Below are 19,849 nucleotides of genomic sequence, written 5' to 3' on the forward strand. Positions count from 1 at the left end.
TTTAACATCTATTTCCAAAAATACCTTAATTAACATGTACATATAAAAAATAAATTACTCATGAAAGTACTTTTATTGGACAGATTTCATATCGAATAAAACTCGAAATATATTAGTAGGATTAATTATTATACCGTAAGGATTTGAATCTTTAGTGCAACCATCCCAGTATGGATAGTATGGATAAGTTTTTAAATTTCTAGGCGGCTCCCTATAGAGACAGGTAGCTCCACGAAGCCATTCAGATGTTTGAAGAGGAATCGGTGATAACATCTGAACACCCTCAAACCTAAAACTGTTGTAGTTCAGTTTCTTTATTTTATCAGATGGAATTTTCATCATGCGAGGTTGGATCACCGCTACTCCTGGCATTCCTTTGGGAGACTTTAGAGAAGGACAACCCCCAATCCAAGTTTCTCCCAACGGTTGTTCTTTAAGCGAATTAAATACTTTGTTACACGCTACAATATCAGATTGTAAATGGTAATTGTTGTATCCATCAGGCATTATATTGTCCTCTATCATAAAATTTGCTTCATTGTATTCAACATTTGGGATTGGGTTCAAACGGGCGAAAGTCCTGCGACAACCGGGAGGCACTTTTTTTGATCTCATTGACGTAACTACGGTTCTGAGATTGCTAAAAATTATTTTTCCAGGATCAGGACGCCATTTTGCTTTTTTGGAGGGTCTGTATTCCTGAGGCAAGACAGGTACGAAATCAAGTCCCTCATGCGTAAATGTGCCTAGTCCTTCAATATAGGCGGTCGCAAACTTTGGAAAAGCAGTAATGCGTGAAAGCAGTGCAACTCGCTCAGCATTGGGTGTCAAATTGTAAACTGCTGACGGGTCAGCTAATTTCTTAGCATTAGTCGCAAAGACAAGAGCCAGTTTTTCTTCAGTGAAGGCCAACATGACCCGATACATTGAATGTAATGGAAAAATGTGAGAATATATATCCATTTTCTTCGCAATTATTGCTGACCATGTTACTGCTAGTCCAACACCTCGAGTACTCACTTGAATCGCTCGGCAGTACGTTGTGCGACTTTTTATTACATTTTCCAATGTCGGTTCGTCTGTAAAAGACTTTTTCACTTCTTCTTTTACCTTTTCTTTAGCTGTATACTGGATACATCTTTTTCCGTTCTTTCTTAATTTTTTTGACTTTAAGTTACCTTCTGTTTTGGTTGGTTTAGCATTATCTGTTTTGGATTCCATGAAGTCTAAAACAAACAGATAAGTTTCAATTAAACAAATTCAGCTGTAGAAGAAGATAGCATGCATACAAAGAATTAGAATAAAATATTATTAATAAAAATTACTTTAACATAATGAATACATGCTTTTGTGCATTCATTTCATAACAGCACATTTTATGATTAGCATAACAAGTAACAATTTACTTCTTGATCGATAGATGGCAATCTGTAGGTACTGTATTTATTTACATTACAGTGATTTTTTCAGAGTGTCTAAAAACTTCTAAGATAGTGTGTTGTAATAAGTTTGAAATAAAAACGAAATCATGTGTAAGATAAGTTTAAAATCAGTAATATATTCTTCATTTATCATCATAGAAGTTCTCAGTGTGATACTCCATTGTGAGGCTTATGTAAATGTATGTAAATGCTAATTATCAATTCAAGTATTCGTAAGCTTCATGCTCATGCACTCTGTCTGAAATAGTAGTTGATACGTTATCTGCTTGTCATTTACACAGCATTAGTATTCTATTGCATGTACGGGAATATTTCGTTAACACGTTTTTAAATTCTTTAGTGTTTTAGCTGTCAATCTTTTTTTGTTTTTAATAAAACATATCTACTGAGACATTCATCAAAAATTGTTTATAACAAAATATTTATGCTGTTGATTGTCATAATTTAATGAGATCAACATTACAATCTAATAAATATTCCAAATAGGGCACTCAACTGGATCCAGTTGATGGATTTGAAGTAGACTATGAGAACAATCAGTTCCTCTTAGATGGAAAACCATTTAGATATGTGTCAGGAAGCTTTCATTATTTCCGTACACCAAGAGCATTCTGGAGAGATAGGTTAAGGAAAATCAGAGCTGCAGGACTCAATGCTATTTCTACGTAATTAAATCATTCATGTTACTTATCAGTTTAGTTATTATAGGTTTAGTCGAACTTGAGTAAAAATAAAAAATCGCTGGACTATTAAGTCGAACAACAGTCATTTAGGCTATAGGGCAGGCATGGGCAACGTTTTTTAAGTCAGAGTACCTTTTAAGATTAAGAGTACTCGTACAATAAGGTCCACAATGAAAATTATATTAAGGAATCCAAGTACTGGGTAACAGTTACTCTGAGAAGTACCACTTACCCATGCCTGCTATAGAGCACCATACAACAGTCTTACATAGTCCTGATTATTTCTAAAAAATTCTGAACGTTGCACTTACAGACATGCAATGATCAGAGTTTCAAGAAAAGTAAGATACAATGCAAAACGGCAGTAAATTGGACGTACGACAGTTGAACTTAATCCAAAAGAACTATTTCCATATGAACATACATGTATATTTATAAATTAAAAATAGGTTATGCAACTATAGGCTAAATTATGAATTAACAAAACTTATTTCACTATATTTTGTATAGTCGTTGATAAAAAATATGTATGTTCATTTTTATAAAAATCATCTTTTGACCATCGACGATCCCAATACCAGCAATCACCTGATAACTATTAATCATCACATTACTAACAACAAACTTATCAAATGCAAGAGTCCTACTATCACCAAACTTAGCATAATCCGAATACGATAGCACTATGATAAACTCAGAAAATTTTGTACAACCTTATGTTAATTATCTACTATTTAATGTCCACAATGATAATCCGAATTATCAAATTGGAAATCAACAGCTTAATTTGCTACAAAGTGATATAAATGATGCTAGAAGTAATTATGTTCAATAGTAACCTATTTTTTTCCTTCTATGCAATGAGTTATTTTCACTTTTATCATTAATATTAATAACCATGCATTATAAGTATGTTTTATCCAGATTTATATGTTATAACAAGTATATATGAATGCATGTTTATTGTTTTAATTCTATATTTAATAAAATAAAATATTAAAAAGCTGAAGGCCTTCGGGCGATGGCTGGCTGCATACCTCTGGTTGCAGTCATCACAATAAAATTATTATTAAAATCAATCTAATTGACTTGCATTAAATTTATTTTTAGTATATGGAAATACTGTTGTCCGGTCAAGATAATGGCAACCGGCTATTAGAAATTATGTTCAAATTTACGACTGTTGTACGACCACTGTAGATTTTATAATTTATTTTTACTTGGGAAATTCATTAATATAATTAGTTAATTATGTAGTTACGTAGAGTGGAGCCTTCATGAACCATCACCAGGTAATTGGAGATGGACAGGAGAAGCTGATTTGGTTGCATTTTTAACAATGGCTAAAGAAGAAGATCTTTTAGTATTATTGAGACCAGGACCATATATTGATGCTGAACGAGACTTGGTAAATTTATCTATTATCAATTGTTTTCTATTTGAATCTAAAAAATAATTTTAATTGCATTGTTCTGTTTTAAAAGGGAGGATTGCCGTTTTGGCTGATGACTTTACATCCCGACATAAAATTACGTACAAACGATGAACAGTATATGAGATATGTTAGAATTTACCTTGATGAAGTGTTGAAAAGAGTGAAGCATCTTTTAAGAGGAAACGGTGGCCCCATTATCATGATTCAAGTATGAACAATGTTTAACATTGTCTTTAAAAGTAAATATATTATGTGTCCTGTTAATCAATAGGTTGAAAATGAATATGGTAGTTTCAACGTGTGTGATAAAACTTATACAGAAAGCCTTCGAAATATAATTAATGAGCATGTCGAATCAAAGGCGGTATTGTACACAACAGATGGATGGAAGAAAAACCTGCTAGAATGTGGAGTAATTTCAGGTGTTTTTGCAACTGTTGACTTTGGAATTTTTGACGATATTTTTCGCGCATTTAATTCACTGCGAAAATTTCAGGAGAAAGTAAATAATTGATAAAAAAATGTATATAGGATGAATAGATCAAAAGATATGTAATAATCGTTCATTTTTTTATAAGGGACCGCTAGTAGTCTCGGAATTTTATTCTGGATGGCTCACTCATTGGGATGAAACATTTCAAGTAATACCAACTAAAAGATTCATCCATTCACTGATACAAATATTATCATTGAATGCATCAGTAAATATTTATATGTTTTATGGTGGAACCAATTTTGGATTTACATCAGGTTCAAAGAAATATTACATAATAAATAAGTAAAATTGGCGATGGAATAGGTTTTAATTGTTTACTCCAAATATTAGGAGCTGATGGTGATGAAAGATTTAGGCCTGTAATAACCTCGTATGATTATGATGCCCCACTAACGGAGGCCGGCGATCCCACAGATAAATATTTTGCAATCCGGAAGACGCTTGCAGAGGTAACACATTAATCACTTGCGAGTAATAATTCATTCACACTGTCAATTGAGTAATCAATGAATATAATGTGTGTATTTATTCAAGTTTTTACCTCTACCTGATTTACCGCTACCAACGGTTGCACCTAAAGGAGATTATGGATCTGTTCTGCTAGAACCGGTGATGGAACTCCTAAACAATCCTGCTAGAAATTTATTTGCAAATACTGCAGGACAATTTGATGTACCACCAACCTTTGAAAAACTAAACTTTGTTAATGGCCTAGTTCTGTATGAATCGAATTTCCCTCCTAGGATCAAAGATCCAACAATTATTCATGCTGATGTTGCTGATAGAGGAATTGTCTATGTTGATAATTACCTCGTCGGCACACTCAGTCGAACTTTGAAGATCAATAGCGTAGTATCACAGAATCCCTATGCAAAGAAATTAGCGATCCTCGTTGAAAATCAAGGACATCTCAACTATGGAAATCTCATAGAAGATTGGAAGGTACAACTTCCATTATCTACGTATTAATTGAGTTACTGACGTAAATTTATTATTACAGGGAATATTTAATGTCCATGTTGACGGCAAAGTCATACCCAAGTGGAATGTCACAAGTTATTCATTGGGCGAGATGATCTCTCTGAGAAATTTCTCTACCATCAAAATGGATCCAGGCAATCTTGTCAATGGTCCGGTATTACTAAGAGGAACTTTTACCATCAAAAATGATCCACTAGATACTTATTTAAACACTGCAGATTGGGGCAAAGGTATTGCTTACGTCAATGGTCACAACCTTGGAAGATATTGGCCACAAACTGGTCCACAAATTACACTTTATGTTCCCTCAGCATTCTTAATGACCGGAGTTAACGAATTGGTCATATTAGAACTTGAATACATACCCAATAAAATAAAAATGAAACTCCAAAACACCCCTAATCTGGGTGTTCCCTCAGTATATGAATACAATGAATTTTTTTAGTATTCCATAATTTTATTTTTAATTAAAAAATAATACTATAGTCACTCTTAGTTTTTATGAATAAATACTGTCTTGAATGTAGAGATTGACAACTTATTACTGTATATTATGGAATTAACAAATTGTTTTCTTATTATTAAAAAAAAACCATCTTACTGCTTTGTTTATGCGACGTAATAATTTAATTGATTGACCATGATTTTTGTTCTCTCTTTTATGCTCCGATAATTGTTGATGATCATGCGAAAACGATTTCTAAAACTAGTTTGAATAGTTTGAATAGAAGTGTTAATATCCTTTGAATGATAAATGAGAAATACTCTCACTAGGACGTCCGGTATATCGAGTATTATAGGATCATTTTAACTCCTGCATGCACGAGTCGATTGTTATATTTATGAAGTTGTTCATTACTCGGCATTTTGAGTATCATCTAACAATGTCAGCATGAAAAACTCCACCTCTTTAAAAAGAAATGATACCTTTAGCATGCGCAAAGGTAATGTTTATGATATTTTTGATCTTCCTGGTTCTTTACTAGTTCACTACTTTATTAAGTATTCGGTCGATTCTGTCAAAAAATTATCAAAAACTGTGTCTCTTGTATTTTTCTGTATTTCTTCATTATGTCTGAAAAAGCAGTTTACGTAGATCAAGAAAAACCTTTAGATTTAAGCTGTGCATCATCCAAACAGGTACAATCGGTTTTAGCCAAAGAGCAACGAAAGTTACCTTGTGGTACATGTGGAAAGTTCTTTGATAGACCTTCCTTGTTAAAGAGGCATGTTCGCATACATACAGGTAAAACTTGTTATTATGTTATTCTAACAGCAATTCATTTAATCAATCACATAAAAACATTAAAAAACTGAATAAAAATGTCTTGTATATGATTAAAAGGAGAAAAACCACATGGGTGTTCAATTTGTGGAAAAATGTTCAGTACAAGCAGTTCTCTTAACACTCATACAAGGATTCATACTGGAGAGCGTCCTCATAAATGTTCCCTATGTGGAAAACGATTCACAGCGTCTTCTAATCTTTATTATCATCGTATGACACATTTCAAGGCAATTATTATTATACTTTTTAAAAGATAAAACAAATAATTCATTGATAATAAATCAAAAAATTAATTCTGCTATTTTTAGGAAAAACCACACAAATGTAATGATTGTGGTAGATCTTTCACCACACCAGGTGATTTAAAAGCGCATGAATATTCTCATACTGATAACTGGCCACTACGATGTACTATTTGTGGACGAGGATTTTGTAAACCTGCAGCTCTTCATCATCATTTTCGAGTTCATAGTAATGAAAAATCAACTACTAATATTTCTAAATTAACACAACTCTTTAAAAGTGTTTCAATTTTAAATTAATTGAAATTGAATTACTATAAATCATATTATTTACATAGTTAATCAATGAATATGATTTTGATTTAAACCTATTACGTAATGTCTAAAACTTATGAGATTTTTTTAATCTAAAATCGTTCATTGACTGATTATGCTATTGATAAATTGAATAATAATTTGGAAATAATAGCCTTATTAATAATTATCTGATACTATTCATTACAGATAATCAACGAACTGAAAAACTTAGCCAATGTAAGTTTTGCTTGCAGACATTTTCCAGTCTGAAACAATTACAATCACATAGATGTTCATATGAAGCAAAACTGAATTTATTGAATACAGAAGTTCTGAGATATCAACAACAAAAAGTATTAAAATATACAAACACCATTTTACCATGGGGTTTTTCATATCTTTAATGTAACTACGTAAAAAAGTAAACAAATTATTGTTATACAAAATATTTTTATTCAGTTTTTAAAGAAGTTTCATTTTGTGTACCTGATCTAGCTTCACGAGGTTCTTCCTCCATGGGCAGATCTTTTATTTTTTCTTCAACAACCTCCATCTGAAGCTCTGCATTTTCAACTTCATTACTTTTAGAATGTTCTGAAGAATTCTCTTCAAGTTCTTTATTTTCTGCTTCATCTTGAGCATGATATGCAGCAGATTGTGCTGCTTGGATTTTAGCTGAAGTATCATGTTTTAGTACCTCTCGAAGAGCCATAGTCGCATAGCAAGATGATTTCAGAGACATCTCTAGAATAAGGGCTTTATATTTACCATCTAAAAATAAGAAAATATTTAATTAATCTTACTAGAAGATTATAGTTGCTTATAATTTTGTCAGTGAAACGACCAAATATTCATCATTGATTAATAATTTGTAATCAACAATGTATTATTGATTCAATAAATAATTATTGTGAATTTACCTGGACAATCTTTTGGTACTGGATTTCCTCTTAATTCGTTAATGTCACTGGGTATCAAATCATCGCGAAGGTCCTTATAGTGCATTACTCTCCATGATAAATCTTCTGGAATCTCAAGAATTTTTCTATAAGCTCCACTAAGTGAATACTTTTTGTTCTTCTGCTTCAAGTTTGTATTCAACCCATCACTGGCTAAAAATTCTTCATACCAGGCTTTTGCATAAGGCGGATAGACTACACGCCATCCAGGCTGAGGCATCACCACATCAGCTAGTGTATAATTGGGCAAATCTTCTTCAGTTAAAATTTTAACATTTGGAAGTGGATAAAGATGTTCTTTTTCCAAAGTCGAGTCATCTTTTTTGGTGTTCTCCCCATTTTCTGTTTCATTAGGCCCATTTTCATTTTTGTCATTTTTCAAGTCTTCCTTTTTTTCATTAGAATCTTTTGCATCTGCAACAACTTCAGTTTCCATTTTTTCTTCAGAACCATTATTGTCATCAGCAGTGTCAATTTCAATTTTATTTACTTGGTCAGTATTATCTTCCTTCATTTGATCGTCATTATTTTTCATTTGATTTTCACCATCTTTCATTTGATCTTGACTACTTTTAACTTGATCGTTATCTTTTGTTTTATCTGCATTATCTGCTAGTTCATTTTCTTTAGGCTTATCTTCATCTTTCTTTTCGACTAAGTTTTCCGTTAGCTCGTCTTTTTCATCTTCATTGGCTAGAGAATAGTCTAAAGTCTCAACTACTTCTTTGACATTAGATGTTTCATACACTAGATCACCAACAATTGGTTTACGGCCATATTCCTTAATTCTTCGTGAAACAATGTTGTTCCATACAAAACTTTGATAAGCATGAATATACATCAATCGTGTATTTCTCGGTAAAAAATCTAAAGCTCCTTGTAAATTAGTTCCATTCTTTTTAAGTCCTTCCAATAATTTTGCCTCAATTTTATCACGTCTTTGAATCTTCTGCAAAGCTGCACCAGCATCTTTGGTAGTTGAATACGTTTCTCTAGCTTCTGCTAAATCATGTTGATCACCATCACGAGGCTTTAATATCAAATCAACAGCCTCTTCCCACTTTGCTTGAAGAAGAGCTTTTCCAATATCATGAGTAGGAATATCAGCAACTGTACCAAATCTCTGAAGTCCATAGTAATTAATGAATCCATTATCTCGTAAACTAGTCATTGCTTTATCAATCTCTTCATCAGGTGCAGTGACGTTCCTGAGTGCAATAGTGAAACGGTTTCCTTTTAGGCTACCAAGTTCGAGTTTCTTGTCAACAAACTTAAAGTTACCTACAAAAACCCCACGAACTTTTTTTGCTGCTCTTAGTATATCTGTTGGAGCAACTCGTCTCAGACTAACCCATTGACTAGTACTAGCACGACGATCTTTTGTCCCTGCGTAATTGAACGTGTTTGGTTTTAAATGTAAATGTATCGCTATCTCATTTAATGCATTCATTGTATCGATATTGACTTTGTGTAAAATAAATTCACAATAATTTCCATCACTCCAAGAGCATTCAGAATTTTCACGTCTGAACGTGTACCCACCTGAAAAGATTTTCAATAATTTTAATCATAATTATTACTTTGAAATCATAAATAATATTTTTACCTTTTATTGGCATACGGCCTCGGGAAACAATCATTATTTTTTTGCCATCTTTTTCAATAGTTTGACTCACTATTGAAGGACTTGATTTGGCAAGATCATGTATCACACAACGTTGACCTTTATTTAGTTCAGTAACATCAAGTTCAATAGATTTTATGTCAGAATCACTTTTTAAAAAAAGCTTAATTTTTTCAAGCATTTCTTCAGGAAGACTTGTTTCCGAATCGGCTATTTCAAGTTTCTTTTGAGAAGGAATCTCTTGAGTTGTTAATTTAGCTATTTCTCCATTATGATTTATTTCACATACATGGAAATCATGATAGCGTTCTTTTACAATTCCTGTAAAATGATCATGATCTCCCATGAACTCAGTAATTCCTACATCAACTTCTTTGAGACGATTAGTCACATCGAATTTTGTTCTCTTCCTTTCATGAGATTGATTCATTGGTGGTCTTTTGTTATATTGTCTATTCTGATAACCACCACGGTATCCTCCTATAATCATGGATTTAAAATCAATTTTTTATTAACTAAAAATTTGTTAATAAGCTTTACAGTGAATTTTCATTTTATTGCAACTTTTTAATACAATTAAACAATTAAATGAATAAATTACTCATTTGAAATACAAAAAGGTTGTATATTTGAGTAAAAAAATAAATAAAAATTACCTCTGCCTCGACCTCGTCGTTGAAAACCACCTTGGCTTTTATTATCCCGCCAAGACATTTTATTAAACGAAATAAAAATATTCTTTATTCAATGAATACTAATATAAACTGATATAGATTGTTTAATCTAACACAAGTAGTTTGCTAAAACTAGGAATATTGCGAACCACGTGCACAATATTCTAAGTTCATCCAATACAGTCCAGTAGCTGTAACGGTTATGTTTCTGCCGGTACGAAATACGATAAAAGCTGACGAGATGATTCTCAGAAGGGGAAGGATATATTATTGTTTTGATTTCAGGAAATTTGTAAATACAAAGTAAGAGAATAAAGTGTTACATTTTGGAATTGTTTATCTTTTTTTAATGTATAATATATATATATTTTTTATATATGACTCATTTCACACTAGTAAATCACACAATAACAGCCTGAAATAGCTCAAACGTACGGCTAATATCTATTTCACTGTTGTGTTATTATTGCCAGTTTTAATTTTTTACTTTATCTACTATCTTCTGTTTAGTCGCAATACGGCCCTGAATTCTAACGACGCAGTTGCATCAAGTTGATGCTGCTCTCTAGTGGAGCTCTATTGAGCTACTGTAGCTTTCAAACATAAATAAAAGCTTCAATGAAAATTAATAAATACATCTAATTATATGTAATTATATATTAATACTCTAAATTTAAATTTAAGAAAAAAGTAATATAATAAATAATTAAAACTGGCAATAAGTAGTAATCTATTATTTATGGAATGAACTGGATGCAAATGATTGATTGGAGTAGATTACTGCCGGTCTTGGTCCCCAATGCCGGATTCATAAAGTTATTTTATAAAAAATATAATATAATGGATCATCATTCAACTTTACAATAGCCTTCAGGATCACAAGATATTGCATGTCTTCGACTGAAATTAAAAAATTTATTGTGAGTATTTATTTAATGTAAGTAAAACAGAGACAAAAATTGTTAATTTATTTCACATTAACGCTTTGATTTTGATATTTTAGAAAAAATGAATTATTCAGGAAGTTCATTTATTCTTTTACTTCATTCTCGAGTAATATAATATATTCACATTTCATCTTGTGCGGATTAGTATCAAAGTGTTAATTATTTGGAAAAAATGAAAGAAGTTATAAATAGTGATATTCAGTATAAAATATTCATCACTTGATAATACCTTTCCTTTTGTATTTGCACTTGCACTAACTGCTTCCTTTGTACCGTTTTCTATTTCTTGTTTTTTACTTTTAAATAACTTGGTAATTTTAGCTGAAATATTATGAAAAAAGACACATTAATATATATTTTGTCAGTTATTTACAAAAAAAAATATTTTCTTTCAACTATTTTAGTGATCTATACCTGTACCACGAACTGGAGATTGGATAACATCTGCATCATCAGCAATCATGTCTATTTTTTCATCAATTGTTTTAACAACTTTTCTTTCAAAATGATCCACTTTTTCTAGGCTATCAACAATTTTTGCTTCTAAAGTTACAGTCTCATCTGTATCAGCTTTCGACTTGATTGATTGGCTTTTTTGACTACTTGCTGACTTCCTTTCAGATCCATTCATAGATTTTACTTCTTCGTCTTCTTTCGGATGAACTGAATTCTTAGAAGGAGATTTCATCTTTATTTGCGTATCAATATTCACAGCTTTTTCAGAACCGCCCTTAGATGATGCCGAGCTCGGTGCGTTAGAAGATACTTGGCTTCCGGCACTGTTAATTTTTTGTCGTGGTGGCTTTGGTGGTGGAACAGGAAGAGGTGGCGATGCTGGCTTCTCTACTGTAATTTCTTCATTATTGATAGTTTCTTCTTTTTTCTTTGATTCCTCTACAGCTACACTGTCACCATGTGACTTGGAAGACTTTGGTCTTTCATTATTTTCTGTTATCGATTTGTCATCTTGATTGTTAGCCTCGTTTGTTAAATTTGCCACTCGTTCATCATTATTTCTGTTTTTTTCTTCATTTACTACATTTTCAACATCATTATCTTTATCTTTTATTTGTGTAGAACTATCATATTCAGTAGGTTTCTTTGGACTCTCTGGTTTTTCTACACTATTTTCGTGTTTTTCTGATTCTCCTACCCCGTTTGTGTTATTTTCTATTAAAGTTTTATCGTCAGTGATTTTATTTTCTAGTGGATTATTATTTTCATTGGGTTTATTTTCTACTGAATTATCATTTTCATTTGATTTATTTTCTTCTGTATTTTCAGTTTTATTGTTTTCATTTTCTAATGTTGCTTCGATTCCATTAGTTTTGTTCTCTGCCGAATCTATATCCTTCTCTGATGGTTCATTTTCACCTTTCTCTGCTTCACTTCCATTATCAACATTCTCCAGTTTCGTTGGACTATCATTTTGTATGCAAGTTGGAATTTTGAGTGGTGGTAATGAATTATTTTTCTGAAAAATAATAAATGTCATTATCTAAGTTATAAAATCATATTATGAATAATTACCATTTGTTTAGCTTCTTCATTATCATTTTCTCCATTTCTTCGTCGTCCAACAAGAATCGTGTGACATCCACCACAAGCGACCTTAAATAATAAATCATTCAAAACATTATTGAATTATATGTTTAATCGCTTGACATTTGCTTATGTAAATACGTACATTTGTTACGAAAAGTTCTTGATACTTGGACGCGTATGTTAATTCGTGTACATTATTCTCATTCTCCTCAAGACCCAACTTTCCGTGTCTTCCATCACCGCAGGTGAAAAGTTTTCCAGACTCTGTAAATTAATATTAATTAAATATTAACTTTACATTATTAAGAAAATTTATTTCATTCATGAAGCAATAAAATATTACCTGTAACAACAGCTATATGGCTTTCTCCACATTCAATTTTAGCAATAACTTCATTTTCTAAAACTCCACGAGAAAGTTGCTTTGGTGTTTGAATTTCAGTTACATTCGTACCCATTCCTAGTTGACCACTAGCATTGCTACCAGTACAGTAAAGGTTTCCATCATCTAAAAGTCAAATTAAACTTCATTATTGAATGAGTTTTTTTTAGGTTGATTGAGAATAAATAAAGTAATTTTATACGTTAAGGTATTCGATATTTTGACTTGGAGTCAATTACATATAGAATGGGCGTTATTAAGCCTTTCAAGGTTATTTTAAATGATACAATTATATTTCATTAAATTAAAATACGTTACTAATTAATCAGTAATGTTAATAATGGTTATGACATGACATAAAATATTTTTTACCGCCGAGAATAAGTGTATGATGACCGCCACAAGCAACAAAAACAGCTGTAGTCGACAATTGCATCGGTTTCGGAGCAACTTGAGTTCTAAAATCCAATGTAATGCCGAGCTTTCCACTTTCTGCTTCTCCACAAACATATACTGCTCCACTCTCTTCGTAAAAAAATTCAAGTCAATTAGTTCGTTTAATTATACCCTTATATGTGAACTAGATAGTTTTTATAGCATTCTAGCAGAGTCATTACCAGTAAGAAATGCTGAATGATAATATCCAGCACTAATTTGCTTAACTGGCTCTGGTAGCTGGACTTTTGTTGGTATATTCACTAATCCGGAAGTTCCTGGTAACCCTAATTGTCCTTCTAAATTACTTCCCCAAGCCAACACCTCACCATCACTTGTCAGAGCTAATGAATGATGAGATCCAGCAGCAACCTGTAAAATTTTCGGTCCTGCTATTCCACAATCGTAGATTGGAACTGGTGAGCTTGAACATTCTCCTAAAGACATTTGTCCACGTCCTAATTGAGATTCTTGATCACTACCACAGGCAAAAATTTTTTGTTCTCCTAAATGAAAGAAAGCCGTAATTATTTTCAAGAAAAATTCATCAAGTTGTTAATCTACATCAAATTAGAAATGTTTGCTACTCCTCAGAAGTATTTAAATAGTAGCATTTTTTGTCATGATTTTTAAAAATATTAAATAACATTTTGTATTTCAGGAATTTTTTAAAATGTTACCCGGATGTCATGATAAAAATTCTTACCAGTGCATATCAATGTATGGGCTCTCCCGCATGCCACGTGAGTAACTTTCTGTGGTTTGAGTACTGCAAATCATCATAAAGATAATTGTTAACACCTAATAGTTATATTAAATATGAACAAGTTAATTTATGTGCATAGATCTTAGAAATCGATGAATAAAAGCTTAAAGAATATTTGCGTCCTTAATTTGGCACGCGCGATCACTAACTTTTTACGCACGAAGGCTTGCTGACGTGATTCTTATGACCAAGACCTAGCTGACCCCAATCGTTGCTGCCGAAGACGAAGAGTCGTCCACTCTCTAGGTGAGAAAACAAAAAGACAAATTAGCACTGAAGCTCTATTCTGTTTGTGTATGAATATTATCAATATTTTTTAAGTGGTTAATATTCATTTTGAAAGGTAAATATTTTTTTGTTGGACTAGTTTAATTAGTTATAAATCACGAGAGTCAAACAGGGCAATAGAGGCTGTCAGGCATATTATTGTTTACGCTTAGCGTGTTTGTATCGATTTAGGGTGGACAGCGGTTATCCTTTGCACTGAAGCATATAATATCTCTAACATGTTGCAGCAGCTGTTAATCATGAAATGCTCGCTTCAATCATTTTGCCGTAATTACCCACAGTGATAGCCTTTCATATCTATCGTCAAATCATTATAACGTGAAAATCAATAATGTGATTGAATTTTATTTCTGTTTCTAAATAATAATGTATATAGATTTCTTAACTACGTAGAAGACATTGCTTTGTGATTTTGGTTTATTATGATTCCAACAAATCGACCTCGATAAAGATAATATTGTAGCAAAGTGGGTAACACGTGATAACTTTTACTGGAAGAGAAGTTCAGGTATTGACTATTGTATAAATCATTTACTGATGTTGTTATATGAATCGATATGTTTCACATCAACTTTTCTAATCAATTTCCAAGTGAAGTAGCAGTTGGATAATTGATACAAACAAAAATACCATGTCCTCCAAAAGCTTGTTGAATGTACACAACTACTCAAGATTTTTCCAACGCTTTTCTAAGTGAGAAATAAATTCAAGAAAAATTATGAATCACTTTTGTATTTTTTATAATTGAAATTTCAATATTCTTGATTAAAGAATATTAGAATAAAGATATTTCTAGATAATACAAAAATCTACATTCAGGTGTTAAATTATTCAAGTATCTCAGATCTTTTAAACTAATTTTAAATTTAACTATACAACAATTACTTAATTGATATTTTTGAAATATGATGAATTTAATTTACAGATTACACTTACGGCAAACAACAGCAGAATGTTCATCACCACAAGTGATACTGATAACAGGATCATTCCTTATAAAGAAATGTGAAGGAATATTATCAGCGAATCGACTGCGCCCTAAAGTGAAAATTGCACCGGTGTCTGAAATGAAAGATAAAAAATTTAGCGAATTAATAATTATTATTAACGTAAATTTTAATATTATATAAATTTTTCTAGTGTATTTTAATAGTGATAAGATAAAAATTTTTATCTGTTTGTATAGAACTTATAGTGAACACGAAGTGTGTGTTCTATAAAAATGTCGTTGGCCTTACGTAACTATTTTTTATTGATTCAGGATAATGTAATCATAAGCACGTGTGCATATGACTGGTTATTGGTAGACAATGGTCAAACGTAATCTGATTCACACCTGCAGGTATAGTTACATTTAATTCTAATGTCCTATTTTTGTTTTTAGTGTAGTATCGAAATACTTATTTTTCTTTTATGATTCATTAATTCTCAAGCAACATGTCCTTGACGAAAATCTATTGTTCTGATTTAATCTTTTAATTTTTGCAGGGTAAAAGTGTAGCTTAGTAAAGCTTGAGTTGTAGATGCTTTTAAGATTTTGGTCTAGATGGCCGAGGTTTTTTATCATTTAAAAATCACTAAGTCGGCACGAAACATTTATCTAAAACACGGATTCGACGGCAAAAGAAATTTAATATGATTCATTTATGAAAAATTCTATTATGAGAATCAGTGTATCCATCAACAAGAAACGACAATATTAATGACTTTGGAATTGGTTTGTTGATTAAGGTTTATGTGCCAGTAGATGAAAGGATTTGCTGACGTGATAAATAATAATATGCGTGAGACTTGTTAAATAAGGACGTCAAGGACTTTCATGCAAATTTGAAGCCCTTTCATAGACCGACTATGAATCAAGAGTATATTTCAAGTGTATTCTCAAAGGTCAGTGATGCAGTTTCAACGGGTGTGAGTCCAGTTAACAGAGGATTTACGTTTTCGCGTCTTGCTTATCAAAAGTTCAAATGTCTCTTTGCATAATTCATCGGACATTCATTTAAGAAAACACTGCGACAAATAGCAAAAAATGTGGTGTAATTCTAAATATAACAAAGTAAAAATAACACCTACTTTGTACGAGAATGATAATCAGTATGAGTACTTGAAAATTTTTAAAACATACACTTCTAGTATGTTATTACTGAAATAAGTGATGGCCTAATTGATAAAAAATAAAAGCGCAAGATGCATAAACAAACTGTAAATAATTTAAACAAGCTTCGACAGAAATCATTAATGAAACATCTTACAAGATAAAATAGATGTCTCTTATCTATAAATAGGATTTTTGCTTTGAACTCTTCTATTTTCTATTCATGAATACATTATAGTGTTCACTTGTCGTAGGTCGTCGACCTACGATAGGCAGATCGTGATCGATGCGCGCGTAAATACCATATTTGTTTGTATTTTAAATGATAAAAAACTTTTGGTAATATTGTAGCGATAAATGTATGAGTCCATGCTTTAATAATTCATGCGTAAGGAAAACCAAGAGTAAAAATAGAATGCTATCTTTCATCAGATCTCATTGAATAATAAATTCATCAAACTTGTGTAACTTTTAATAATAGGAATCACAGTTGAATTCAAAATAAATGTCTAGACAAGTTATCCAGTAATAATATTGTAAAACAGAATGTAATAATAGTGGTGCTTCATGTGCTGATCTTTACACAGTAATTTTATGTCTGTACTGATGGTACTTATGGTAAAAAAGTGAGCAGGTGCCATTCCAATTACATACAATACATTTCAATCTAATTGTTTATTAAATAAATAATGAAATATTTTGCAGGTGAAATAAATAAGAAATCTTGTGCTGAAAATAATGTGCAGTATATTGTATTTCGTGAGAAAATTTTCATAAATAGTTTACCGGGTATGTTGTCTATATCGGGCAGGCCCATGTTTACACCTTACGCTGTACAGACCAACTGCCGGCTTACCATAACATAGCGTGGTGGCAACTTGAATATTGTCGTTGCTTGGCAACTAGAAATCAATTCCGAGCAATAGCTCGCCACCGGAAAAGTAAAAACGAACATTTACGATCATTCATTGAGTTTGAAATTTTTATTCATTGTTTTAAAATTTTATTAAGATTACAAGATGAACGTTCCACTGGATTATTCCGGAAATTCATCATCATTCAATTATTCATGAAATTAGTTTGAATGGATATGCGTAATCTATTATTATCATTCATCATTTTTCTTCTCATTGTTCAATAATTAAAGAGTCAATGAATATTTTATCACGTTATTTAATCATATTTATAGGGTTTTCGTGTGCGTAGAATAACTTTTCCAATAATTGAATACTCTTAAAAATATAAAAAATACATTAACGAGTTGTGCAGTTGTTTGAGATTAAACATGAGCATTAAAAAATCGATTTAGTTAACTATTTCTTCTGTATATTATATAAAATATGTGTCAGATAATTCTGTCATTCATACTATATTGTAATTATTTCTTATACTTCAACTACTTTACTTTTCGTTTCTTAACGTTATAACTATTCATTTTTTTAATTTATTTTAAAAATTTCTTCATGTTTTATAGAACCAATAATAATATGTATTTTATATCAAGTTCCTTGTCATTATCGTAGAATGTTAATTTCATTAGAATTAGGTTTTTTTATATTATAATATCGATTTTTCGATAAATGTTGACTTTAAAGTTAAATAAATAGATTAACGTGACATTTAAAATAATGTGAAAATACCGCGCACGGTGTTGCTAATTGTGTAAATGTCCTATAGACGGCAGTAGTATACATACCAGTAAAATGTTGGTAAATATTTCTAAGTAATGTAATGAATTTGTATTGTTTTTTCACAACAGTAACTTTTTTAACGATTTTCTAGTGATACAATTTAGACAATATATTATTATTTATATGTAAATAATAATTAATGATAAAAAATGTAAATCAACTTGCAAATATTTGTTGCAAATGCATTTGAATGCGGTTTGTTGAGGTTAATTTACAATCTCAAAGTTGTAAACATTTTTTAGTTATTTACTTCGCTTTAAATAATAGGAGTATATATATTAAAGTGTACTTTGCAATATAATCTACTTTGATAATTTTTAAAAGTAATAACTTTTATGGGCTGTATTTAAATTGCTAAAAAAAAGCAAGAATTATTCAAGATTATTGATATTCCATTATTACAATCATTCCAGTAGTAATATTGTATTATTGATTAATAAATAATAAAAAAAATGGATGAAGTTCAAGATTCTAAAGAAACATCATCGAATGCTTCAAAAGTAATTGAAGATGATAAAATGAGTCATGAATCAAAAGCTGTTAGTTCATTAAATGTTGAAGTCCCGCCAAATTCCAATGATACTAAACAAGTTTTTCTATTCACTTCAATGCCTCCAAAAACTTTTCTGAGAGAAGTGCCTAAAAACAAGAGACCTCATGATGATATTGAAGAGTTTGATACTGATGAGGAAGAAGCTAATGACGATGTAAAACAACCAAAAATAGGTGATGCTGTCTCTGCTGATTATTCAAAACATTTAAGTTACGAAGGAGACTTATGCATTTATACTGATCCGGAAACTAAAAAACAGTCAATCTGGGATGCCGATAAAAATGCTTGGATTTCAAGAGATGTAGAGAAAAAAGATGAGTCAAGTAAAGATGAAGATCCAATGAAAAATTATGAGTTTGATGGAAAAAACTATGTATATACTGATAGTGCAACAAACGTAACATATAAATTTGATCAAGAGAAAAATGAATGGTTAGTTAAAGAGAAAAGTTCTGATCCTGATGCAGCAGGTGGAATCTATGGATTTGAAAATGATACTCATACATATACTGATCCTGGTGATGGATCCGTATATTTTTGGGATAAAGAGAAGAATGCATGGTTTCCAAAGGTATTTTTTCTTGTTGTTATTATTTTTATCGTTTCATTTAATGAGTTACATAACGTTTTACATTTTAAATTACTTAACAATTATTACAGATTGATGATGACTTCATGGCAAGATATCAAATGAGTTATGGATTCACAGATTCAAACACTGAGGTAAAAACATCAGCAGCATCACCTAATCCAAAAGCTGATGCTAAGACTGAGAAAGAGAGAAAAAAACTTGAAGCAAGTAAAAAATCTGCGGAGCCTCCAGCGTGGTTTGAAATAGATGAAGCTCACAATACAGCAATTTATATTTCCGGTCTTCCGTTGGACGTAACTATGGATGAACTAGTTGAGCTAGTTGGAAAATGTGGTCTTGTTGCTCGAGATGACAAGAATAAAGATAAGATCAAGCTCTACAAAGACTCAGACGGGAATCCTAAAGGCGATGCGCTATGTACTTATATCAAGGTA

The 19,849-nt window shown here is 31.3% G+C and overlaps 5 protein-coding genes across 5 annotated transcripts in view; 3 read left to right on the top strand and 2 right to left on the bottom strand.

The window, feature by feature from the left end:
- Positions 1-28: 28 nt before the first annotated feature.
- On the bottom strand, positions 29-10,574 carry Pus7 (pseudouridine synthase 7). Its single transcript, XM_035089724.1, has 5 exons — positions 10,104-10,574; positions 9,430-9,927; positions 7,785-9,365; positions 7,351-7,635; positions 29-1,226 (listed from the first exon to the last, which is right to left on the bottom strand). Exons 1-5 carry the CDS (start codon positions 10,159-10,161, stop codon positions 73-75), a joined length of 3,576 nt encoding a protein of 1,191 aa, XP_034945615.1. The 5' UTR covers positions 10,162-10,574; the 3' UTR covers positions 29-72.
- LOC118070875 (beta-galactosidase-like) lies at positions 1,462-5,546 on the top strand. The gene is made up of 9 exons (XM_035089727.1): positions 1,462-1,621; positions 1,929-2,107; positions 3,383-3,533; positions 3,610-3,768; positions 3,832-4,062; positions 4,139-4,310; positions 4,387-4,505; positions 4,591-4,998; positions 5,057-5,546. Exons 1-9 carry the CDS (start codon positions 1,529-1,531, stop codon positions 5,480-5,482), a joined length of 1,938 nt encoding a protein of 645 aa, XP_034945618.1. The 5' UTR covers positions 1,462-1,528; the 3' UTR covers positions 5,483-5,546.
- Neu2 (Neuroectoderm-expressed 2) lies at positions 6,028-7,355 on the top strand. Its single transcript, XM_035089732.1, has 4 exons — positions 6,028-6,283; positions 6,383-6,552; positions 6,634-6,796; positions 7,072-7,355. Exons 1-4 carry the CDS (start codon positions 6,109-6,111, stop codon positions 7,266-7,268), a joined length of 705 nt encoding a protein of 234 aa, XP_034945623.1. The 5' UTR covers positions 6,028-6,108; the 3' UTR covers positions 7,269-7,355.
- Positions 10,575-10,768: 194 nt separating the features above from the next.
- LOC118070874 (X-linked retinitis pigmentosa GTPase regulator) lies at positions 10,769-17,413 on the bottom strand. The gene is made up of 12 exons (XM_035089726.1): positions 17,366-17,413; positions 15,421-15,546; positions 14,346-14,438; positions 14,137-14,199; positions 13,613-13,936; positions 13,368-13,520; positions 12,957-13,121; positions 12,756-12,877; positions 12,599-12,679; positions 11,483-12,542; positions 11,298-11,389; positions 10,769-11,021 (listed from the first exon to the last, which is right to left on the bottom strand). The coding sequence occupies exons 1-12, from the start codon at positions 17,394-17,396 to the stop codon at positions 10,998-11,000; spliced, it is 2,334 nt and encodes a 777-aa protein (XP_034945617.1). The 5' UTR covers positions 17,397-17,413; the 3' UTR covers positions 10,769-10,997.
- A 1,010-nt stretch (positions 17,414-18,423) lies between these two features.
- barc (RRM1_TatSF1_like and RRM2_TatSF1_like domain-containing protein barc) overlaps positions 18,424-19,849 on the top strand; it is a 36,075-nt gene continuing 34,649 nt past the window's right edge. Inside the window, exons 1-2 of the mRNA XM_035089729.1 lie at positions 18,424-19,394; positions 19,484-19,846. Coding sequence (XP_034945620.1) covers positions 18,723-19,394; positions 19,484-19,846 — 1,035 coding nt within the window. The 5' untranslated portion in view covers positions 18,424-18,722. The remainder of the gene's footprint in view (positions 19,395-19,483; positions 19,847-19,849) is intronic.

Source organism: Chelonus insularis, unplaced genomic scaffold, assembly GCF_013357705.1.
Source record: "Chelonus insularis isolate UGA/USDA-ARS -01 unplaced genomic scaffold, ASM1335770v1 contig_70_pilon, whole genome shotgun sequence".
Taxonomy (NCBI): Eukaryota; Metazoa; Arthropoda; class Insecta; order Hymenoptera; family Braconidae; genus Chelonus; species Chelonus insularis.